This window comes from Pogona vitticeps, chromosome 2 (genome assembly GCF_051106095.1).
Source record: "Pogona vitticeps strain Pit_001003342236 chromosome 2, PviZW2.1, whole genome shotgun sequence".
Taxonomy (NCBI): Eukaryota; Metazoa; Chordata; class Lepidosauria; order Squamata; family Agamidae; genus Pogona; species Pogona vitticeps.
This window is the reverse complement of record NC_135784.1, coordinates 13412571-13437080: the sequence shown is the minus strand read 5'-3', so window position 1 is coordinate 13437080 and position 24510 is coordinate 13412571. Positions and strand designations below refer to the sequence as shown.

At 49.1% G+C, this 24510-nt stretch overlaps 3 protein-coding genes and 1 long non-coding RNA gene across 10 annotated transcripts in view; all 4 read right to left on the bottom strand.

The window, feature by feature from the left end:
- Positions 1 to 9508, bottom strand: part of LOC110070854 (class I histocompatibility antigen, F10 alpha chain) — a 31781-nt gene extending 22273 nt beyond the window's left edge. For all 6 annotated transcript variants that reach the window (XR_013542542.1, XR_013542543.1, XM_078387942.1 and 3 more), the window contains exon 1: positions 9144 to 9508. Coding sequence is in view for 4 of the 6 variants with exons in the window: in XM_078387942.1 (XP_078244068.1) it covers positions 9144 to 9195 (52 nt within the window). In the remaining 2 variants the exon portion in view is untranslated. The remainder of the gene's footprint in view (positions 1 to 9143) is intronic.
- LOC144587434 (uncharacterized) lies at positions 199 to 8072 on the bottom strand. The gene is made up of 2 exons (XR_013542591.1): positions 4178 to 8072; positions 199 to 1461 (listed from the first exon to the last, which is right to left on the bottom strand). It is a non-coding gene; the product is annotated as an uncharacterized LOC144587434 (long non-coding RNA).
- Positions 9509 to 13849: 4341 nt separating the features above from the next.
- LOC110070238 (H-2 class I histocompatibility antigen, Q10 alpha chain-like) overlaps positions 13850 to 24510 on the bottom strand; it is a 49355-nt gene continuing 38694 nt past the window's right edge. For both annotated transcript variants that reach the window (XM_078387891.1, XM_078387892.1), the window contains exons 7-9: positions 24474 to 24506; positions 16986 to 17053; positions 13850 to 15143 (exon numbers count right to left, since the gene is read on the bottom strand). In XM_078387891.1, coding sequence (XP_078244017.1) covers positions 15036 to 15143; positions 16986 to 17053; positions 24474 to 24506 — 209 coding nt within the window. In that variant the 3' untranslated portion in view covers positions 13850 to 15035. The remainder of the gene's footprint in view (positions 15144 to 16985; positions 17054 to 24473; positions 24507 to 24510) is intronic.
- On the bottom strand, positions 17609 to 24467 carry LOC140706595 (uncharacterized). Its single transcript, XM_072997424.2, has 2 exons — positions 21932 to 24467; positions 17609 to 19324 (listed from the first exon to the last, which is right to left on the bottom strand). The coding sequence occupies exons 1-2, from the start codon at positions 23384 to 23386 to the stop codon at positions 18680 to 18682; spliced, it is 2100 nt and encodes a 699-aa protein (XP_072853525.2). The 5' UTR covers positions 23387 to 24467; the 3' UTR covers positions 17609 to 18679.

Genomic DNA, 24510 nt, shown 5'->3' with positions numbered 1-24510 from the left:
ACTGGTTGGGGGGGCGGAGTCCGTGCGTGGGTGGGCGGGGCACCCCTGAGTGCATGTGGGGGGGCCATGCGTATATGTGGTGGGGTGGTGGCAGGAGATCTGTCTCCCCGGCCCAATCTTGCCAAGGCCATGGCCCAGTACCGGGCTGCAGACTGGGGGCTGGGGACCCCGGCTTTATAATGAACAAATGCACAAACAGGGGGAGAGAATGGGTCGTCTTTATAAGCAAGCACAAAACACACCTCGACAAAGGGCAAGAGGCAGGAAATGAGGCCAGCAAGATTGCCAACAAGTGCAGAACTGGGTAAAGGATCAAGGATGTCTTTGGGGCAAAGAAGGGGCACGGGGCAGAATTAAAAAGGGGGTCCAAAGGCAGGATGCTGGAGGAAGCCTGTGAAAGAGGAAGGTGGGACCACTGGGTTGGAAAATGTACCACCAATTAGCAGAGGGTTTCCTGAGGGCGGAGGAGGTTGGAGAAAGAGAAAGAGGGGGGATGAGGAGAAACTGAGGTTGGGAGGAGTGGGAGAATGCTGGGGTAAAAGAGGAGGAGGGAAAACTCATGCTGAGAAGGGCAGAAGGGCCATCATATGTGTTCTCCTTTCCCCAAAAGAGGGAAACAAAAGAAGAAGCAAGGAAAATATCCCAAAAGATTCTGGAGAGCGCGGGAATTGAGTACAGCTGGGTGAATCGGAGTCTGTGGAGTGGACCGTTTATGTCTATCTGCGAAGGAAAGGTCCTTGGAAGAAGGTGGTGTGCCAAGATCCAATAATGATGTCCTCAACTCCACCCGAAGGAGATTGGGCTCGACACCCTTCCTGCAGGACTATCTATGCTGCGAGGAGTCAGCCCCTTATGGAAACTGACCGATAGAGAGACGTGCGGGATGTCCGCACGTTGAAGGACTGTTGAGTTATGCCAGCCTTAACAGAAAGGTGGCCTGAGGTGTCAGTGATTGCCGGCTTCGTTGGACCCACAGAAGTTATTGTTCATCCCACACCGTTCAAGAAAAATAAAAAATGGCTAGATGTTAATCCGTCTCCTGTGATAACTTATCATAAAGCGGAGGAACTGCCAAGTCCAGAACAAGAACTCCGTCACACCAAGGAATAGCAAGTGGCCACTGTGAGGGAAGGGCAGTTGGGGTATGCACGACTTGCCCCCGCTTCTGTTCAGAATCAAAGCAAGGAAAGTGGCTTTTTTAAAAAAATGTGGCCGGTGCACTGATAAGTTGGTAAAGGTATGTCACAGAGCAATGCGAGCCATTGCTGCGGCACCAGCATTTCGACATAGCACTTTTCATCGGTCATTGTGACGAGACAGTCAGGGTGGGGGGGTGGAAATGGCAGGTTGAGCTGAAAGGCAGACGGTGGGGGAACTAGTCAGACCAAGGTGATTCTGCAGGAGCAGGCAGTGCAACAGAGGACCTGCTTCTAAACCAATATATCAACTGATATATTCAACCTCGCAGGGAGCAAGGACCTATTTCTATGGTCCGACCTCGAAGGCTACTGGACCCTGTTGGATTCCAGGAGGCCATGAGAGGTGTTCCGGCTGACCTGGCTGGCGCTCCTGTCGAGGCTCTGGTTGACAGCTGGTCCATCGCTGCCACTAGGGCTATAGACACGATCGCACCTAAACGCCCTCTCCGGCTCAGAGCTCGGCCTGCGCCCTGGTTTAACCAGGAGCTCCGAGCGATGAAGCGACATAGGAGAAGGCTAGAGCGTAGGTGGAGAAAGAACCCGACGGATTACAATTGGACAGCTGTCAGGGTCGCAACTAACCTTTACCTGACTAAGGTAAAGGCTGCATGTAGATCATTCTTCGCTAACCGGATAAGCGAAGCGTCCAACCAGCAGGCGGAGTTATTCCGTATAGTGCGCGACCTATCTGGAACTGGTTCAGGTGATAGGCCTCCCCCTAGTTTTTCCCCTGACCAGTTTGCAGCCTTTTTAAAATCTAAAGTGGAGGCCATCCGCCGGGAGCTCTCTCCGTTTTTAAAAACAGTGAGTCGAGCAGAGATGTCCAGCGCTCCGTCTTACCCAGTGAATTTCGATTCTTTTCAGCCTGTAACACCTGATTCTGTCTCCAGGGTGCTTGACCGCTGCCGAGCCACCACCTCCTCCTTGGACCCTTGCCCGGCCTGGTTAATCAAAGCAGCCAGGCCGATAACAACAGAATGGGCCACAGTAATAATAAATGAGTCTTTCCTTGAGGGTAGATTTCCATCCGCCCTCAAGGAGACACTCATTAGGCCCATAAGAAAGAAACCTAGTTTGGCGGCGGACGAAATTGGCAATTATAGGCCTGTCGCCAATGTTTCTTTCATGAGCAAAGTGGTTGAGAGGGTGGTGGCCGATCAGCTCCAGGCTCACCTGGACGAAACAGATGCCCTGGATCCCTTTCAGTCGGGCTTCAGGCCGCGCCACGGTACTGAGACGGCATTGGTCGCCCTGTACGATGACCTGCTGAGGGAGGCCGACAGTGGCAAAATCTCCCTGCTGGTCCTCCTCGACATCTTGGCGGCCTTTGATACCGTCGACCACGGTATTCTCCTGGGGAGGCTCTCTTAGTTGGGAATTGGTGGCTTGGCACTTGCCTGGCTCCGTTCCTTCTTGGGGGACCGTCCCCAGAGAGTTCAGCTTGGGGAGAGCGTCTCGGCCCCATGGAGTCTCAATTGTGGGGTTCCACAGGGGTCGATTATCTCCCCAATGCTGTTTAACATCTATATGAGGCTGCTGGGTGGGGTCATTAGGGGATGTGGGGCTTCGTGTCATCAATATGCCGATGACACCCAGCTCTATATCTCCTTTTCACCAACTGCAGGTGATGCTGTCCTTTCCCTTCAGCGTTGCCTGGGGGCCGTACTGCAATGGATGCAGGAGAATGGACTGAGGCTGAATCCGGATAAGACGGAAGTTCTGAGGGTGGGTGCCCCCGTGGTAGGTGGCTTGGGTGGCTCTCTCACATTTGGGGGGACCACCTTGGCCGCGAAGAGTGGGGTCCGCAGCCTCGGCATATTTATTATTTATTTATTTATTTATTTATTTATTTAATTTATATGCCGCCCACTCTACCCAAAGGTCTCTGGGCGGCTCACAACAACCAAAATTCAGTGCAGTAAAACAAAATGATTAAAATACAGTTAAAATACAATTAAAATACAATTAAAAAATACAATTAAAATTACCATCATTAAGACCCACAGTTAATGTTATTTCAATTAAAAGCCTTCTGGAACAGGAAGGTTTTGACCTGGCGCCGAAATATCATCAGTGTCGGCGCCAGGCGAATTTCAGTTGGGAGGGCGTTCCATAGTCTGGGGGCAGCTGCCGAGAAGGCCCTTTGTCTACAAGCCATCCCTCTTACCTCCTTGGACCCGACGCTCACCATGGAAACTCAGGTGGCGTCGGTAGTCCGCACCGCATTTTTCCATCTTTGGCGGATTGCCCGGCTGCGACCCTATCTTGACATGGGGGCGCTCACTACCTTGGTGCATGCGCTCGTAATCTCAAGATTAGATCACTGTAACACGCTCTACGTGGGGCTGCCTTTGAGGCTGACACGGAAACTTCACGTGGTGCAGAATGCGGCGGCCAGGCTCCTTATAGGAGTGAGAAAATATCAACACATCTCTCCAATGCTGGCTGCATTGCATTGGCTGCCCATCTGTTTCCGTGTCAACTTCAAAGTTTTAATGCTTACTTATAAGGCCCTAAACGGTTTAGGACCTCGATATTTGGCGGAACGCCTCCTCCCACCAAGGTCTACCCGGATCACCCACGCGAGTCAGGAGGTGAGGCTGAGGAGCCTGACGCCGAGAGAGGCCCGGAAGGAGAAGACACGAAACCGGGCCTTCTCGGCGGTGGCTCCTCGCCTCTGGAACAATCTCCCTCCGGCGATTCACGCGGCCCCCACGCTGGGCACCTTTAAAACCCATTAAAAACATGGCTGTTTATTCAGGCCTTCCCTCCAGCCAACTCTTGATTTTTTTCTTACTTTTCCTTTTTATCTTTACTGCTGTTCTTGTTTGATTATTATGTATTTGTCTATGTTTTATTATTTGATTTTATATTTGGAAGCCGCCTAGAGTGGTCCGGTGGGCCAGACAGGCGGGGTATAAATTAAATTAAATTAAATTAAATTAAATTAAATTAAATAAATAAATAAATAAATAAACCGATCTATCCCTTCCCAATATATCAATCTCTCCTCTCTCTCTCTAATTCAAGGGGCTCAACTTGAAACAAGAGAGAAAATGAACCAGTACCATGGTGTATCCAGCCATAATGATTCAAATAGAACAAAAGAAGTTGTTTTCACGTAGATCCCACCTCACCTTGAGACACCATATCGGACACCTTCCTCATCACTGTTGTAGGTTTTCCAGAATGTTTGGCTGTGTTCTTAAGGTTTTTCTTCCTAATGTTTCACCCGTCTCTGTGGCTGCGAGCTGGTGGTGACCATCGAGCTGCCTTTGCTGAGCTCCATGGCCCAAGCCCAGCTGGAGATCCGCGTGCGGGAGCTGCAGCTTGACGGGGCACTGAATCACGGCTGCAGCAGTAGTCCTGCAGGTCCATGTAGGAGGGCTGCCGGAGGGTCCAGTGCGGGGTGGTGGCATTGGGGGCGGCATTGGCACAGCCCAGGCCCGGGGGGAGGTGCTTCTCGACTGCCTGCAGGGCCATGTCCTGGACGAGGCGATGGAAGCAGGCCGAGCAGGCGGCCAGGCGGAGGGTGTCCAGGTGGAAGAGCACATCGTAGACCAGGTGGCGGGAGCCCCAGGGCTGGTGGCGGCTCAGCTCCTCGCTGCCGGGGGCCAGGCAGTGTGGCAGGAACCAGCGGCTGCCACTGGGTGGCACTCGGGCTGCCCCACTGGCCGGTGGACGCAGAAGTTGAGGTAGCACCAGTGGAGGCTCAGGTAGAGGAAGCAGGCCTCGACACCCCGCTCATGCTCCAGGGCTGTCTCCTTAGCGGTGTACTTGGCAAAGAGGGCACGGAAGCCCTCATCCCGGAAGGCTTGGCTCAGGCGCGCTGCCCATCAGCTTGAGGTCCTCCAGGCTTAAGCGAGCCACCATGGCGAAGCCACCTCTCCTCCACTCAAGGCCAGGCTCGCCCAAGAGGTGAGCATGTCATGCACAAGCGCGATCGTCATGTCACACTTGCATGCATGTGCACAAGCTCGACACACCCACCTGCAAGTGTGACACACCCACTCATGAGCATGGGGGTGCCCCCACCCACCCCAACCTGTCCGCACACACAGCCCGCATCCTCCAAATGGTCTGTGGTCCGAAAAAGGTTGGGGACCGCTGTCTTAAAGGAATGACTGAAAAACTGCCCGCAGCTGAATCCATGACTTGTACTGCTGTTCTGTCAAACCCTGCTGGTTGGTCTTCAACATGCACTCTGTGCATGCTATTTTTCCTTACATCCTAATTACTGTTTGTGAGTCTCCTTGCTACTGCACAAATGCACCTTAGCAAGTTACTTATTTTATCCTGCCAGCATTCCCAATAATTTCCTGTTTCTTCATTGTGAACAATTTGGCTTTTTCCATCTTCTAATTAAAATTCTGCAGTTTGGGGACCCATGGGCAGGTACTAGAATAGGAATTCTAACCATTGCTCCTGAAGGTTTCTAGAGTAGATAATTACCATAGGGAGGGAGCATCCAGGGACCTTAAGAAAGACTCTGGAGGCCAGACACCACCCAAGGAGCACAATTCAGCTGCCCTCAAGCCTAAAGGCATCCCGTTCTTGTCCAACTGTAACATATAAATTCAGGATGATGGGGAGAAGGGGGCCAGGGAAGTGAGCAACCCTGTCAACATGCCATCTCCTCGTCTTACAGAACCACTGGGAATAATAACCTCCAGCTCTCCTGTAAACATGGGAGTGACCCTGATTGGACTTGATTCCCCGGAAAGACTAGACAGCCTGAAAACCCAGGAAGGGATCCACAGTCTGGAGAAGAGGAGCAAGGGGATGAGAAAGAGAGAAAAGGAGAGAAAACAGAGGCAGAGGTCAGGTGGGGCCTGATAGAAAGGCGAGTGCTGGGGAGTCTAACCCTTGGGAAGAATGGAAGTGGGTTAAAAAAAAAAAAGAAGAGCTGGACCAGATAGGTCAGGGGTTTAGGTATCTTGTCTCAGTGAGTGAACAATAAGAACAAAGTGTGGTTTTCAGTTTGTCATGTAAAGAAGCTGGGCAATTTATTTTTTAATCAATTAACTCTTTTTCTAATTTGCTGGATTTTATCATAAACCTATCCAGGGCTTGAAAAATACACTCATCCACTCATCTGTGATGAGTGAAAAATGTTGCTTGACGAGTCACAGCTCCCTCCCTGCCTGCCTCCTTCCCTTCCACCTCTCTCTAATCCTGCAGTCCCCTCTCATTGCAAACAGAAAACTGCCCTCTTCTTGTGAGAAGAGAGTTCGAGTTGTACATAGAAATATAGCTCTGCAGGAGAATGTAGAGTAATCTACATGAGGGTATAAACCAGTGATTCCCAATCCCAATACTGTAAATTACAAGGCTATAGTTTGGTCGTGCTGACTGGTGAAATTTTTGACTGACTGGTGAGACATTATAAAATTTTCAAGCCCTGAACAACAACTCTATGGTGGTTCCTGGATGCTCAGCTTTTTCCTTTCTTTTAAGTAATATACAGCGTATGTGTATTGTATATGACGTGACGGAAACACTACCCTGGATGGATAACTTTGAAACTGTGAAATACGAAGTGGGTGGGTGGGTCTCCAAGGTGGGTGGATAATTTCCAGAACAGGGCATTGTGGGAACTTCAATGTTCTTCAGGCCAGTCTCAAAGGCTCTGAAACATGAGTGCATCTTATCTCAAAATTATCAAAAACACCTATTAAAAATGCTCCACTTTACCAGCACATGCTTGGAGATCCCCTCCCAATTTGAAACATCGGATCTCAGAGAAAACATTCCTGTGTCTTCACACAGGAGAGCACTGTGGGATGTTCGCCTTTGGGGCATCAAAAAATTCCAAAGAGAGTTTCATGTGCCGGAAAAGAGAAAACCACAGCCACTTACCCTAACCCTTTACTCTTCACCATTTCTAAGTTGCTCAGCTTCCTCCACAGGCCTAGAAGGCCAGAGGGGGTGTCCTAGGATGTAAATACTCCCCTGAGATATAAAATGGCAAAAGGGCAGCGTTCTTTTTTCAAATAGGGTTGCCAAGCCTTGTGTGGGTAAGGGAAAGGACAGCTTTTCAATTTTTATCTGTAGCCACAAAAACCTCTTATTTTCTTCTCAAAATATCTTCTTTCCTTCATTTATTTATGTTAACTAGGGTGCAGACTTTATCACAAACGACTGGACGAAAGAAAATCAACCACAAGAGAAAATGCAATGCAATGCAATGAGGTTGTGCTGCTAAAACCAGTAACATTCCAACAGAATATGGTGGGATCCTGCTCCTGAGACCTGACAGGTAGGATGGCAATCCACCAGAGAGCCACCCTACCTTTCTGCTTTTATCGGATGGTTGCCCTGCCTCCCGAACCGAATCCACAACATGTCCCACACAAAACAGCTATCAATGGAATGACACATTCAAGTAAAATAGCAGCCCCATCCAATTAAGCCTTCGCATATTGGTGAAAAGTGAGTGCTCTTATTTCCAAAGGAAAAGTTGGATCCAGGAAATTAAAAAAAAAAGGTCAACTTGAGAACATTATGATTTTTACAGGGAATAAACCTGAAGCCATCACCCACTCAGTAGTCAAACTTAAATGTGAGAAATTGTATGACAAATTGGTGCTTCTCACACTATATATATAAAAAAGATGGATACGCACGCCGTAAAATGCATTACCTCAGACCCATGTTTTTGTGCCATAACAGTGTCCAACGCCCCTGCAGTTCACTCTGTGGTGACAGGTGGGACATGTGATTTACTGGTGGTTTGGGATCTGCTCCCTGTCAAATCCAAGGAAATCAAGGGAACCTGGTGTTGATTTAAAGCAGTGGTTCTTAACGTGGGCGATAATGCCCCCCAGGGGGCGATTTCATTTTTCGGGGGGGCAGTAGAACGAAAAGGGGCGGCGTGGGGGCGCTGGAGCAGAAGGGGGGAAGTGGGGGGGCGTTGGAGCAAGCCAAACCTGTGAAGATGGCTACAGCCTTTTTACAGTGTGCATGAATATATATTTTCCTCCAATCTTAATTTAGTTTCAGAGTTTTTGTCTTGAAATTTTTAGTTCCTGCATTTGTTTTTATGCCCTTTTTATATTTCTTTTTGCGTCTTAAAATTCACTTGCAACTAAATCATTAAATGTTACTTTTGGGGGGGGGGCATTTCAATTTCTTGGAATTTAATTTTGTTTTCAGCGGTCATTGGATTTAAGTGTCTTAAATAAATAAATAAATAAATAAATAAATAAATAAATAAATAAATAAATAAATAAATAAATAAATAAATAAGATATCATCACCGTGGGGAGGGGGGCGATGATAACTTCTTCAATGGCTCAAGGGGGCGTTTCTATCAAAAAGGTTAAGAACCACTGATTTAAAGCATGATTTCCCGTTTCCATCCAAAACCCTTGTCTACCTTACCCGAGTACTTACATCTCACCAGCAAGGTACTTCTTCCATCCCAGCCCCGATTCCAATTTAGGCCCATCCTGATGTGCGGGGCTGGCACACAAACACACAACCACTCCCCCCCCCCCGTGCTCCCCGGACCCTAATCTTCATCCCACATCTGAACTCGATCTGACTCCCATCTGGATGCAGGGGATGCTGCCTCGTCCTGACGACCGCAGGACCCAGAGAAACCAAAAGAGGGCGCCCCCTAAAGGCTCGCTGTCTAAAACTACGCCGACACTCCGGGTTACTCCGGAGTGTGACACACCTCATGTTCTTTCAGCCTTTGAGACCAACAGCCGTTGAAATCCGAAAGGAGACTGACTTCGGATTAAATTGAGGAACTCACACGTACACCCTTCCCCGATGGCGCGCCCTGAAATGTTTTTATCCATCGAGGGCAAAAGCGTATAGAGGCAGAGGGCAAACGGATCAAGAAAAGGGACTGACTCCGGATATCCTTCGCAAAGTAAGAGCTCGACGCCACTTCTGCGGTTCTCTCCCCCCCCGCCGCTTTCCCACGTTACTCACCCTCGCAGTCCCCCAAGAGGAGGAACAGCAGGAGCAACGCAGGCGGCCCCATTTCATTGTCAAGGCCGAACCTCGTACTTTTCCAACCGGATTGAAATTCTTAATCCGGAGCCACGCCAGACACTCCGCAACGGTCGCCGGAGCTCCTCCGACCGCAGTTAGCGAAACCCCAGCCTATTTCAGACCGAACAGCCAGGATTGGTGGAGAGGAAAATCCTTGGCCAATAGGAAAAAGAGAGCTCCGGCCTTCGTCAGGAGTTGCTATCTAGATTATCCCCGGATCAGAGTGCTTCTGAGGACTGGCAATGGAAAGAGAAACTTCGCAATCAAAATGGATCCCCCTCGTCCGCAGCGAGGCTTGGGGTGCGGGGTGGGGGGTGAAGAAATGAGGGGCACGTAGGGGAATACCGACGAGGAAAGAGGGGGCGGGAAGAGAGAAATAGGCGTGGGCGCCCGGCGGGGGAGGATGGGCTTTTTTTTTGAGGGGGGGACGAAGGACCTGCCTCACCTCCAGTGCCCGATGTGGGAACGCAAATGACGACCTGGTCAAGGGGGCCAAGCGGAGCCCTGTGGGGGGGTGCTGTCCTCCCCACCGCCATACAAATAATCCTGCCCCAAATCCTAGCGATCTCTAGGGCTGCTTTCCCTGCTCGTAAGGAACCCAATTTCTCTCCCCCCTTTCCCGCAGGTCCAGGAGGGGGTCTCCCCACAGGCGGGCAGCGCCCCTTCGGGGTCGGCAGGGAGGAAGGCACAGCCAAACCCCCGGACGCGAAAGGGCCTCTCGCATCTGCCTTCACACGTACGTGCAGCTGGAAGAGCCAGCTCCATCCTTGAGCCTTCCCTGCCTCTGGCAAAGAGGAAGGCAGGCAGGACAAAAAAGGACCAAAGCTGGGGGGTTGGGTTGTTGTTTTTTTTTTAAACCTACGGGTCTGTATTAATAAAACTAGCTTCCTTGTTTATAGGCGCAAGTCATTTCCTCTGTCAAAACTCTGGTCTCAGAATTAAAAGTTGATTGTGGAAAAACAAACAAAGCACTTCCGGATTCAACCTCTTCGCATCTCAAAAGATTGCAAACACCTGCTCGCTCCAGCCATGGCCAGGATGTTTGTGGCGAGTAGTCATGATGCTCTTATAGCTTTTAAAATTCATTAGCTATGCCTTCACTTGGTGCTGGCCGTTTTTGGGGTCCCCTCCTTTCTGCCCAGCAGGAGCTGCACCAAATGGCTTCGATTCCAAACACGTTTCCCCCTCAGAAGGCTTCTGGTCCAGAGGCTTGTTCTGAGTGAGGCCCCCTTCAAAGACGAAGCCAGAAACAGAAAACACCAGCAGTTTGGCTTGGAAACAAGGGAGAAAACACCTGCCAGAGAAACGAAGCTTTGTTTTCCCTCACTAGCCAGCCAGGGAGCCCGTCGTCCATGCAAAAAAGCTGCTCTGGGCCAGGCAGAAAACAAGCCGGCCGATTTTTTCCTCTCATGTGTTGTGGGCAGATGCTTCCAACACCCACCGACAGGCTTAACCCCCCTCGAAGGATGAGGTTGTGAAAGGAAAAAGGGCCACATCCTGTGTGGTTATGCTGGCAGGTGCTTCTTTCAGCCTCTCCAGAAACTGTGATTCTGGTTTTGCTACTTAAAAGCAAAAGAGTGGCCCATTTCGCTTTCCAGATTCAACTATATTTTTGTCAATACAGTACTTCAAGAACAGATACTGTTTTTGTAGATGAATTAATAGTATAGAATTAGTCTTCTGTTCTACATCCACATTTCTGGGCAGAATTTTCTCTCACCCCAGTCCAACAACCAACCAGCGAAGCTGATCCGAATGAGACGCATAACCACTAGACAGTGTGTGTCACGGCTGAGGGGAGACTTGAACCCAGATCTTTTCCTATCAGCCCCTTATAGTTTGCTCCACACAGTTCCAGTTACATCTGGGTGCGTCACAGCAAACACCCAGCTTTTGTCCCTTGTGGTTCCCCAAGAGAACTTTGCCCATGCTCTAGGGTGCCCTCTTGGCCACCAAAACAACATCTGAATCCAGCCATCAAAATACTCTGTGGTATCCCCAGTGGAGCTGAGCCTGTTCCTGGATTTCTCTCTTCATCTGTTTCCCTACTCCATGCACTTTAAAAATAATAGTTTTAATGCTTTAAAAAAGTGGCTGCAACTCCTAGTGCTTATAAAGTCACCATTTTGAAGAGGAAGTTGCTAAATTTAAACATCAAACCTTTGGTTGTATTTCAATGCAGTGGAATTTATAGCAAAAGAACACAAGAAAAATCAGATGCTTTCCGAGACATCAGACCAGGGCAGAGGACAGTTTGAGCAAGTCCCAATGCCCCACGAGTATCTTCACACACCCACATGGCCCAAGTACACAATGTTGTCATCGGCACCTTGTGCAATTGTTATTTAAATTGGTTTTAAGTCATATGACAGTCATGTGGGATTTGAATTATTGTGTGTGTTCCCTGGAGCAACTTTTAATATGTTTTTTTTTAAAGGAGCTGGCCTTGGCTTACTAGGTGGTAAGTGCTTGGCTAATACCAGCAACTGATGTTTGCTGCTTAGCTAACAACACTTAGCTAACACCAACACTGGCACAGTCATAATTAGTATACCCCTTTCATCCTGTTTCTTGAATTCGGCTGGTCCTTCTGCAGCCCCTCCCATTTGGATGTCTGACTGGCGTGTACTGCATTCCTGATGCAGAGGGTCTGCCAAAGTTTAGTTGGGTATTGGTAAGCAAAGCTGCTTTGCCATGGCAGTTTCTCTTGCTCTTTGTAAGGCCTCCTGGGAAAGACTTTTTTCTCTCTGTGGCCGGCATCCTCAGAGGACAGCACACTAATCACCAATCTCCTGAATAGGACAAAAGTCTATCGCACAGCCATAAATACTCCACTCCCAAGCAAACTACACCAGAGCGCAGAGTGCTGTCCTCTGAAGATGCCGACCACAGAGACTGGCAAAATTTTAGGAAGAACAACCTTCAGAACATGGCCAAAGAGCCCGAAAAACCCACAACAATCTCAGGGCCTTCCCTTCACTGCCATTTATCAGGCAGCATTAGCGAAGCCACGCTTATGGATCATGGAGCCCTTGAGACCCAGCCTTGGAACTGATCTCTATAGCACATGTGAATGAGAGTGCCACCTTAGAATAAGCCCACATTCTGCTTCCCCCATCTTGGCAATTGGGGGTAGGAGCACAGCAATGCAGAGTTGGAGAAGGGATCCCCCCCCAGGGGATGATCTAATTCAACCCACCACAAAGCAGGACATCCATGGCTAAAGCATCCTTGCGAGACGGACATGTCATCCGACTCCTGTTTAGAAACATCCTGTGAAGGAGAAGAGACCACCTTCTGAGGTCGTTTGCTCCTCTCTCAAACAGTTCGAGCAGCCAGACGTTTATTTGAACTCTCATTTGTTGGAAATAAAATCCATTGCTTCAGCTCCCTGGAGCAGCAGAAAAGAAATCTGCATCATCTTCTGTGGGACAAAGCTTTTAATACCTTTGCAGAGGAAGTGCTGATACCACACCTCCGCTGGTGGGAAGATGGGGTGCCTGGTTAGTCGGGTCCTACTTTGGAGGTTGAAGGATACGCTGGGCAAAAGGCACATAACGGGCCACATGGGGCTTGGACAGGCCTACAGATATATGGCCTCTGGACTGCATTACCGACCTATGGAACAGCATCAAGGAATTATTAGGTTTGTTTCATAAACAGCATGACTGTGGATTTGGATCCCACCCTCAGCTCTTTCCCGGATTCGCCAGCAAAAGATACATTTGTGCCTCAAAACCAAAGCTTTATTCACATGCCGAAGTGCAGATCCGTACCCATGTTTTTTGGCATCCAGACCAAACCTGGCAACTTACATTTCATAAGGGTTCTGCTCAGCCATCCCACAGGTAAAGAAGGCACCATCTCTGTTTAACCATTAATTAACAAACAAACAAAAACCCACAGAAAATTATTCGCTTTCCCCCCTCTGTCCAGTAGAGGAACCAGCATCGGGGCCTAGAAAATGGAAATCAGGAGGAATGTATAAAGATCAGAATTCATTTAGGTGAAGACCAAGTGCCTGTTTAGCTGAGGAAGGGGATTCCTATCCAGCGAAGCTCAAACTGAAATGAAATAAGGTAAGATGTTAGGTAGTCTTTCCACCCCATTAGAAGGTGTAATGTAACAGAAGCTAGCTTTCTTCCTTGCACACTTTTTCATCTGGCTGGATGCCGGAGAGCTGGAGCTAGCATGGGGGGGGGAGCAGAAAACTTCCCAAAAAATCTGTTGTTCTTAAAACTGTCACAATGCACATTTGAGATATGCTTTTGCTCCCTGCAGGAGACTCTTGTCCAAATTGAGCCCGAAAGGTATTCTTCTGCCTGGGTGACGGTGCAGGAGCGCCCTCTGCTGCCAGAAAAGGCCACGGCCGTTTCTTTGCTCTCATGTGATTTCCCAGAAAAGGCAGAGCCGGGCAGACAAACCAGCATTGGTGCGAAGTGCCTGGCTCCTTGCCCTGCAGCCCTGGCCAAGAAGTCTCCCGGGAAGCAGAAGAAGGGCCAAACTCCCCCCCTCCCCCGTCCACTCCAAGCTGGAGAGCAGAAATTTTCCAGGCAAGGAAATCCACCAATGCAAAAGCCACACCTGTTGAATCTCTACCCACACCAGCACCTGCTGGGCTCCCGAGTCCCGGAATGGGAGGCTGGCACTATTCCAGAGTCAGGAGCCGGCTTCAAAACAAACAGGGCAAGGAGCGGCCATGAACTGTTCTGGAAAGGGGAGCCAGCCGCTCAGGCCGCAGGAAGAGAGAAGAAGGGGAGAGCCTCCCGGTCTCTGGCCTCGGGACCCTGAGGCCACAGGGTTGGCCCTTCTCCCCACTTTCACGTGGAGGCTGTGATGAGTGCCGGGCCACCCATCTCACGGCCCCAGGTGGCCTCCTGGACATTTGGTCAGCTCCCCGTGAAAAACCCCCCACAAATGTCTTCACCAAAAAAGGGTTTTTATTTAGGAAAAACACCACCTGTGTCTGCGTTTTAGTGATAAAGGTTTATTAGGATAGAACAAAGTCACCATTTTGAAGAGGAAGTTACTAAATTTCAACAATCAAGCCTTTGGTTGTGTTTCAAGGCAAAGCGAAAGATGGGGAGGGAAAGAGCTGCGGGCAAAGGAGAGATGGGGTGAAAGAAAAGGTGGAGGTGAGAGAAAAAGGTTTCCTTTCAGAAACTGTCCTGCTCCCCACCAACCCTGAATTTCTAACTATAAACTTATTTCTTCTTCTTCTTCTGATCCTCTACTGCTTCCTGCTGGAGAGTAGCAAGAAAGGTCAGGTGGTTTCCGAGAAATCAGACGACAGGCCACACAAGTATTTTCTCACACGCACATGGCCCAGGCGCACGGTGTTGTCATTGGCACACAGCCCCGAATTATTTAAATTGGTTTTAAGTCATATGACAGTCTTGTGGGATTTGAATTGTTGTGCATGTTCCCTGGGGCAAATTTTAACCTGTTTTTTTAAAGGAGCTGGCCTTGCCTTACTAGGTGGTAAGTGTTTGGCTAATAGCAGAAACTGATGTTTGCTCCTTAGCTTAGGACACTTAGCTAACACCGACACTGGCACAGTCATCATTAGTATACCCCTTCCATCCTGTTTCTTGAATTCGGCTGGTCCTTCAGCAGCCTCTCCGATTTGGAGGTCCGACTGGCGTGTACTGCATTCTGGATGCAGAGGGTCTGCAAAAGTAAGACAGGCTGTGACTTGAATTACAGCAAAGTGATTCAGCTGGCCAGCGTAGTCACAGCCTGAATTAAGAGGATGTACATTAAACCCTCAAGTTCCTTTTCCCTTCTAATTAAGATGGCTTTGGATCCCAGAAACCAGTCAGGAAAGACTTAAAGAACAGTGGAGGTGGAATCGGCCCAAGTCCTTCTCCTTCTCCTCTTCCCCTGACAAGGGCCAGGTCTGCGCTCAGCAAGATGGGCCAAGAATGACTTCTGAGGCTCAGAGAAGGAACAGCAGATGGAAAACACAAGATTTTATTAAAATCCAAATATTCCACGTAATATATATATGTAGAATATGTAATGTACATATATAATATATATGTAGAAAAGGAATCTTACACTCATGACCATAAAAGCTAAGTGCATGTCACTAAGAAGGATTATGATTGCTTAAACATTTAAAATTCAGGCGAGGGACAAATTCCCATCCCCACCTCCACCCCCGATCATCATTGACAACTTTCTTCATTTTGCACATGAGAATTTAAATTCATGCACAATGAACCATGAGAAAAAGGTACTCTGGCACTTTCTGGATTCTTCTGAAATGTGGCTCCTTGAATAGCACAGCAAATTCACTGTTCCACTCAAAATGTTAGTAATTTAACTGCAAACAGGTGCATCATCTTAAGAGACATTTCCTCTTTCTCCTTTGCACAGGGAAGAAGTCATTTTTCAAGTAACTTTTTTTTCAAAGGGGAAGAAGCTGGTTAGGATGCTGCTTCACAGATGGCAAGAGCAGGCTTGCAGAGGCCACGTCGGAATCAGGCAACTCAACTGGACCCACAGATTGACTATGGCCCTGCTGGGTCAGTTCTGGTGGATGGCGGCGAGATGGCGCCGCCAGTGAAGCAGTCAGAGCTGGTTCGAGTTGGTGCATATCCACTGAGAGCCAGCCATGCTGCGATGGAATAGAGGCTTGGATTCGAGTGCTGGGTTCGGAGTGTGGTGGCGGTGTCATCCGTTGATCATGGGGTTGAGCTCTTGATTCCAAGGCCAATGGATCTTTGGATCCAGGGTGCTGTGTGTGGTGGAGCCTGTGATGTTTTGGTTCTGGAGGTAGGGTCCCCTTGAGAGTCAGATACACTTGCTTAGAATGAGGTCTTAAAGAAGCTGAACTGGCAACTGGAAGAAGAGCCCGTTCAGGCTTGAAGGGCGGAGGCCTCATGGTGGTGGATGAAGGCTCTCGTTGGTGCTGAGGAGGAGCATCCAGAAAGACCAGATGGTCCGAGTAATAGTAGCCTTGGGAGGTACTATGAGCCTGGGGCCCCCAGCCGGGAGAGACCCACTTCGTCCCCTGACATGTACTGGAAGGCTCACTGAGGTAATGCGAGTGATAGTGTAGATGTGTACAATTTATTGTTACTGTCCTTAGACCAATCACACGGGGGGGGGGGAGACATTTCCAGTTTCCAAAATTCTAAATACAGTGGTGCCCTGCATAGCGACGATAATCTGTTCTGAAAAAATCGTCGCTATCCGGATTCGTCACTATGCGGGACTAAAAACCCCATAGGAACACATTAAAACACGTTTAATGCATTCCTATGGGGGATAAACTCACAGCTATGCGGAAATATTCCATACGGCTGCCATTTTCGCTGCCCGGTATGCGAGGGAAACCATGCAAAAAAGTTGCGGGTGGCCATTTTTTTCTTCCGGCGGCCATTTTGGAACTGCCAATCAGCTGTTTTTAAAACATCGCAATGCGATTTTTGGCCATTGAAAACGTCGCAAAATCCGCATCGCTATGTGGATTCGTCGTTGAATGGGGCGCTTGCTATGCGGGGCACCACTGTACCTTAGAAAAAACATTTGCCATTAAAAGGCTATTTAAAATATAATATCTAGCTACCATATTATTTCAAAATTTGAGGTACTTTGTAAAAAAATCGGCATTTAAAACACAATTTAAAATCTAATATATCGTTATCATGGAATTTCCAAGGCCTGAATATCGCCATAGAAAATCTGGCTATTTGATAAATGATCTTGGAGTCTGTATCAAGAAACTCAAGTCTATTTTTTCTTTGATCAGTGGGGTGATGATCTCCTTACAAGCCACTCTTTGCCTACAGTCCTCAGCCCCTTAATACAGAGACGTGGACAACCCAGATACACAATCTCTGCAATACATAAAAACATAAAATTTAGACAAAAAAACAAGTATACAACAAGTATAAAACAAACAAGTATAGAAGCGATTCAAAACCCTCCATACCAAGACCAGAGTCAAGTATGAGGAAATTTCTGAAACTTAAGAATCGCCAGACAGAACCCAGCTACCTTGAATTTGTTTAGGAGGGAGAAGGGACTCACAAGATGAGAATCACGATGCAGTGAGTAGAACTGAAAGAAACCATCTCCAGGGGGTAGCTCTAGAAAGCTCTAGATGTTTCATAAGCGGCAACAAAAAGAACTGAGGAGTGACTGTTAGAGGCGGGAACAGGCCATGTGGGAGGGTGGGGCCTATAATATCCTGACTCTTCAGCTCTAGAAGGTTCTGAATATCACACGTGTGCAGAAGCAAAACCCATCGTGGCAATCCGCCATATGGTCCCTTATTTCTCTGGGCTCCACAAAGGTAAACTCGCCCTTTTCTGCTGCCACCAGGTATTATCTTAATACCACTACAATTCACACACACACAGGAGCTGCTCATAGAACTTAGGAATTAGGGGTTTTTTAATTAAATATTCTTTTATTATTGCACAAATTATAAGAAGAATCAAATATAACTGTTTCATGTGTTCATACATTAAATCAGGTGTTCAATCACTTGTATTCAATACTATTGTAGGTTTTCTATCAATATTCTTCATGTTATGCTTATGTGTTCATTCCTTCTTGTTCAATATGTTTTAATCTTTCAATTTCCTTTCTATTCCTCAACCCTACCACTCTCTCCACATCTTCTTGTCCCTACTTCTCTCTATCCCTATCTTATTCCAACTGTCCTCTGTCTCTTCCAACCCCTCAACTGTCATTCTGACTCCGCCCCTCCTGCTCTGTCCTCTGATTGACAAGCAGGAATGACATCATCTATTGGGTTCCATTATACCCATAGTGTGCATTCATGGAGACCATGATGAAGAACCTGGACTTGCAATTGGGCTATAAGCTGTAGCTGCAGGTGTCTTGCATACAATGGATCCATCATCTCCCAGAGATCCAGTCCCTAAGAGTTGCTAAGCTCTTCTTGTGTTCCTCGATTCAACAGCATTTGGGAATGGGAGAAGGGATCGGACTTCAAGAGTGACAGGACTTGATGCCCCACCTTGAGGCATTGGCGTCTCCCCCCCTCTTGCCCACAGATGATCAGCTCCTCCTCTACAACGCACCTCCTTTTGAGGATGCTAAACACTTGTGTTGCTTCCTGTGTGGAGAGAAAAGAAGAAGGACCAAGTCAGCATCTCCTTGAACTATGCCTGACATTGTGACACACACGTGTCTTGGGACCTGTTCAGTCTTCAGGAGGTCAGACCTTGGAGGCTGAGTTACAAGGACATTAATGTCCCCATTGGTCATTCTTGCCCTTAATGGGTGTCTGTGACAAGGTTCGTCTTTTGCCGGGGGGGGGGGTTGTGTAGTAAAGGCGGGAAAAAGGCGCGGAGGCGAATCCGAGTCTTGGGAAACAACAACTTTATTTGCGTGCACACTTAATTCCACCGGATCAAACGGATCCTTCAACACTTCATCTGTCAACAAGGCATACTTTTTAGGTTTAACAACTGGCGGGTTTGTCTCTTCCCCTACCAAGGGGCCGGGCCAAATCGTTCGCGGTCCGTCAATGGTCTTAGGGGCGCACTCCGCACGGCGCATATGGTCCCACAACAGGGATGGCGGGCCCAATCCCCCTCTGGAGGCTTCTGTTGGAATTCGGGGCCCGGACGGATAACTCTCCGGCCCCCACCATGGTAGCCCACTGGGAACACCGAGACCCTCCATTCTAATGGCTCATATGCCCTACCGCGTCCGCTAGGTGGAGAAGGCTCTGGCAACAGTCCTCCCTCTTTCATTAGGCTTGGGAATCCTTGGGCCAAGTCCGCCTGGCTCCTTGCGTCTTTCAGCCAGTCAGTCTGCACCCCTCTATTGATGCATCTGCCCAGCTCGCCTTCCCCCAGCCAACTGAACTCCCGCACATTTGATCCTTCCCCTTTCACCTCCTCCCACATGATCAGGTCCATTTCGGCTCCACCCTCATCCACCAGGCACACTTCAGTAGACTTCCTTTGTGACTCCTCCTCACATTCTAACTCTATCAGAATCCCTTCAGCACATCCACTCTCGTCTTTCGGACTCTCTTCTTCTGGGGACGGCACACTGGGTCCTACTCCTTCACACGCCCCCCTCTCTGAGTGGGCCGTCCTCCAGGGAAGGTTCTCCTTCTCCCTTTCCTGTCGAGAGAAATAGTCGGCATTAGAGTGAGCCTTCCCTTTCCTATATTGTACCTGAAATGAGAAAGGTTGTAAGCTAAGATACCATCTTGTTAAGCGAGCATTGGTATCTTTCATGCGATTAAGCCATTGCAGAGGCGCATGGTCCGTCACCAGTATGAAAGGAGCTCCTAACAGATAATACCTTAGAGCTTGCACTGCCCACTTCACCGCTAGGGCTTCTTTCTCGATTGTCGCATACTTCTGTTCCCGGCTGCTCAACTTTTTACTTAAGTACATTATAGGATATTCTACCTCACCTTTCTTTTGGGACAGTACAGCGCCAATACCCCTATCAGAAGCGTCTGTTTGTACCCAAAAAGGTAAATTGAAATCCGGAGCGTACCTGGAGGGTAAGGTCGACAAGGTTTCCTTAAGTTGTCTAAAAGCATGTTGCTCGGCTGCTCCCCATATAATACTCTTTCCCTTCCTTTTCCGCGTCAAATCTGTTAGAGGGGCCGCTACTTCAGCGAAATTGGGCACAAATTGTCTGTAGTATCCGGCCAACCCCAAAAATTGCTGTACTTCCTTCTTACTTTTGGGTATCGTCCACGAGACTACTTTGTCCACCTTATCAGACACCGGTTGTATTTTCCCACCTTCTACTTGAAACCCTAGGAATTGTACACCCCTACGCACGATCTTACACTTGTCGGGATTCACCTTCAGTCCAGCCTTTTCAATTTCTCTAAGCACCCTCCTTATGTGCTCCAGATGTTCTTCCCAGGACTTACTATAAATCAAGATATCATCGATATAAGCCCCCGCAAAATCTTTAACCGGGGCTAAGACTTGATCCATTAATCTTTGAAATGTCGCAGCTGCTCCATGCAACCCGAACGGCATCTTTTTGAACTGAAACAACCCCTGAGGTGTTACAAAGGAAGTTTTCTCCTTGTCTTCCTCTCTTAAAGGTATTTGCCAATAACCTTTAGTGAGGTCTAGCGAGGTCAGATATACTGACCCGCCCAACTTTTCTAACAGGTCATCCACCCGGGGCATGGGGTAAGCGTCAAATTTAGAAATTTCATTCAACTGCCTGAAATCCACACATAACCTCATCTTTCCATCGGCCTTTGGCACCATCACTGGGTAGCTGTGCCAAGGACTTCGCGAGGGTTCTATAATTCCCAGCTGCAACATTTCTTCAACTTCCTTACTTATGGCCTCTCTAAGGTGGTATGGCCAAGTTCTATTTCCAGACCTAGTAACTACCCCCGCTGGGGTGTGTATCTCGTGTTGTATTAATTGGGTTTCACCTGGGACCCCTGAAAACAAGTGTTGAAATTCCCTTTCCAGCCGTACCAAGTCTTGTTGTTGTGCAGCAGGCAAGGTCTCATCTATAGGTAACCTGCCTTCCGACCGGCCCCATGAATCAACCTCCGGTCCAAATTCATGCTCTTCTACTTCCCCCCACAAAGCCTCTCGTTCCTTCCACTCCTTTAGTAGGTTAACATGGAAGATACCTTTCTTCTTGGTCTTATCTGGCATGTATATCTCATAATCAACATCTCCTATTTTTTGCACCACCTCATAAGGGCCTTGCCAAGTCGCGAATAATTTGGCCTGTTCAGAGGGCATCAACAACAAGACCTTTTGGCCTGGTACAAATTCCCGAACCTTCACCCTTTGATCGTATCTCCTCTTCTGCCCAGTTTGTGCCTGGCCGAGGTTTTCCTTAGCCAGCCCCACAGCCGTTCGGAGGTGTTCCCGCATTTCTATCACTTGCTGTATAGTTATCCGCGCATCGTCCGAACCTTCCTCCCACCTCTCCTTTACTAAGTCCAGAATGCCCCTAGGGTGCCATCTGTACATCAGTTCAAACGGAGAAAACCCTGTAGAGGATTGCGGTACCTCCCTAATGGCAAACATTAAGGGTGCCACCAACAGGTGCCACCGTCGGGGGTTTTCCATGACCAATTTCCGCAACATTCCTTTTAGGGTTTTATTAAAGCGTTCCACCAAGCCATTACTTTGAGGATGATACACGGCTGTGTGGATAGGTTTTACCTCTAGGAGGCACCACAATTCTTTTAAGGTTTGGCTCATGAAATTCGTTCCTTGGTCAGTGAGTATTTCCTTGGGGAACCCCAGCCTGGAGAACACCTGCATCAACTCCCGTGCCAGCACCTTGGCTGTGGTTGACCTAAGTGGGACAGCTTCGGGATATCGGGTGGCATAATCTATGATCACTAGAATATGGGTGTGTCCCCCTTGAGATTTAAGCAGCGGTCCCACAATGTCTAATCCGATCCTCTGAAAAGGGTGATCCATGAGTGGAAGTGGGATTAACTCTGCTCCCGCGGGTGGTTTCCTTTGGGTTTTCTGACATTGAGGGCATGTTACACAGTATTCTTTTACCTCTTTCCTCAACTCCGGCCACCAAAACCGCTGCTCAATTCTTGCCCTCATTTTTTCTTCTGCTAAATGTCCAGCCAAGGGAATATCATGAGCCAATTCCATAACCTTTGGTCTCCATTTGGAAGGTACCACTAACCTCCTACTTGCATCATCATGCACATAATATAGCAAATTATTATCCATCTCCCATCCCCTTTGTCCTCTTACAATGGTTCCTGACGGCTGAGCCGCCAACAAAGGCTCTCGCAGCGAAGCATCATCCTGCTGCATGGCTCTCACTTGCTCCCGCGATGCTCTCTGCAAAAAATCGGACTGGTCCTTATCACTCTCATCATCCCCTTGCAGCCCTTCCTTAATTGATCCCACATTGCGAGAGCCCACCCAATCCCGACCAAGCAACATTTCGCGAGTTAGTCCTGGCACGACTCCAATTTTCATGTGTCTCTCGTCGTTCCCTACTTTCACCGTAGCCCACATGGTTTGGTACTTCTTAAGGTCCCCGTGAATACATCGCACGGACAATCCTCCGTCCTGCTTGTCGCCTGGTAGATCTCTCACCAGGGTCGTCCCGCACCCTGTGTCTATAAGGGCCTTCTTTTTTACCCCATTCACCCACGCGTCTACTTCCCATCGCTCTGAGGTCGGACCCTTAGGTTCCACCGCTTGCGCTAAGCGTCCCACCCACGAACAATCGATCCCGGGGCAATTTTTCTTCACGTGGCCCGGGACCCCACAGGAAAAACAGATGATCCGCCCCTCTTTGCTGTCTCTCCCTACCACTCCAGGGGTGTAGATGGGGCGTCCGTCCTTGCCCTCTTTCCAGCCCGTGCCCGGCGCGTAAATCCTCTGGTCCACGGTAACAGGCCTGACAGGCTTCGGTGCAAATGGCTCGAACCCTTTCCCGCGCGCTCTAGCAGATCCGCTCATGTCTGTGCCCGCCTTCGCAGTAAGATTGGAAGTTGAAAGCGAAACTTCTCCTCCGCGTGGTCTTTGTCTCTCCGCCCAGGGGGCGGTCACTTCCTTGTTTGCCTCCTCTGTGTTGCTGTAGTCCTCCAACAGCGTAATCGCCCTCTCTAGCGTTTTGGGATTGTTCTTCTGCACCCAGTTCTTCGCGTTGGTCCCCAAGGATTGTACAAGCTGTTCTAGCACAACTGCATCCACTAGTTTTTCACAATCATTCTCAGCCGGTTTCAACCACCTCATTGCGTTAGCTCTCATTCTTTGCGCCACGGTACGCGGGTGGGTCCCTGGCTTCCACTTCAACTCCCTCAGTCGTTTCCTATAGGTTTCTTCCGTTAGGTTCAGGGTGCTCAAGATAGCGTTTTTTACTGCGTCGTATCGCGTCGCCTCTTGAACTCCCAGGGTATCAACCACCTCCTGCAGTAGGCCAGTGAGACAGGGGATGAGCACTAAAGTCCACTGGTCTCGTGGCCATCCCGCTGCCGTGGCTACCCTCTCGAACGTATGCAGGTATGCCTCAGGGTCATCCGTATTGGTCATTTTCTGTATTCGAATCGGCGCCGGCCCCGCGACTAGACTGCCCCGTACGCTGGCCAGGTTTCTGATGCCTCTTTCCTCTTCACTCTCTCTCCCGCGCATTTGCCTGGCCATCAGAATCTGTTGCTCGGTCAGGTTCTCTATAAGCCTAGCCTGTCTCTCCATCGCCTCTCGCAATTTGGTCACTTCTTTGTTTCCCGCCAATTCCGTCCCCCCGGCCCCACATTGGGCGCCACTGTGACAAGGTTCGTCTTTTGCCGGGGGGGGGGTTGTGTAGTAAAGGCGGGAAAAAGGCGCGGAGGCGAATCCGAGTCTTGGGAAACAACAACTTTATTTGCGTGCACACTTAATTCCACCGGATCAAACGGATCCTTCAACACTTCATCTGTCAACAAGGCATACTTTTTAGGTTTAACAACTGGCGGGTTTGTCTCTTCCCCTACCAAGGGGCCGGGCCAAATCGTTCGCGGTCCGTCAATGGTCTTAGGGGCGCACTCCGCACGGCGCATATGGTCCCACAACAGGGATGGCGGGCCCAATCCCCCTCTGGAGGCTTCTGTTGGAATTCGGGGCCCGGACGGATAACTCTCCGGCCCCCACCATGGTAGCCCACTGGGAACACCGAGACCCTCCATTCTAATGGCTCATATGCCCTACCGCGTCCGCTAGGTGGAGAAGGCTCTGGCAACAGTCCTCCCTCTTTCATTAGGCTTGGGAATCCTTGGGCCAAGTCCGCCTGGCTCCTTGCGTCTTTCAGCCAGTCAGTCTGCACCCCTCTATTGATGCATCTGCCCAGCTCGCCTTCCCCCAGCCAACTGAACTCCCGCACATTTGATCCTTCCCCTTTCACCTCCTCCCACATGATCAGGTCCATTTCGGCTCCACCCTCATCCACCAGGCACACTTCAGTAGACCTCCTTTGTGACTCCTCCTCACATTCTAACTCTATCAGAATCCCTTCAGCACATCCACTCTCGTCTTTCGGACTCTCTTCTTCTGGGGACGGCACACTGGGTCCTACTCCTTCACAGTGTCCCAAAGGTCTTTAGCAAAGGCATGCCATCTGATGATGCCCTTGCACTGAAAAGTGGGGCTGGGGAATCAAAGACAGAAGGGAAAGATCCCCTCTCTCATCTGGGGGATCTGAACCAGCCAATTACGCGGGGAAACCACCCTTTCTTTTCCCAAGAAGACTCTGTGAGATGGGCGGAGAGTCCCTGCCCTTTTTTGGGTGGGATTCCCTCAAACATACCTCTGCCGCAGCTGTTCAAACCTCTGTCATTTACTGG

Excerpts from the sequence above, each read along its gene's own strand:
- LOC140706595 (XM_072997424.2), bottom strand. The coding sequence starts at position 23,386 with ATGGAGAGACAGGCTAGGCTTATAGAGAACCTGACCGAGCAACAGATT. Across the intron at positions 19,325-21,931 it reads CTCAGCCGTCAGGAACCATT|GAAAGGGAGAAGGAGAACCT; the intron begins GTAAGAGGACAA and ends TTCTCTCGACAG.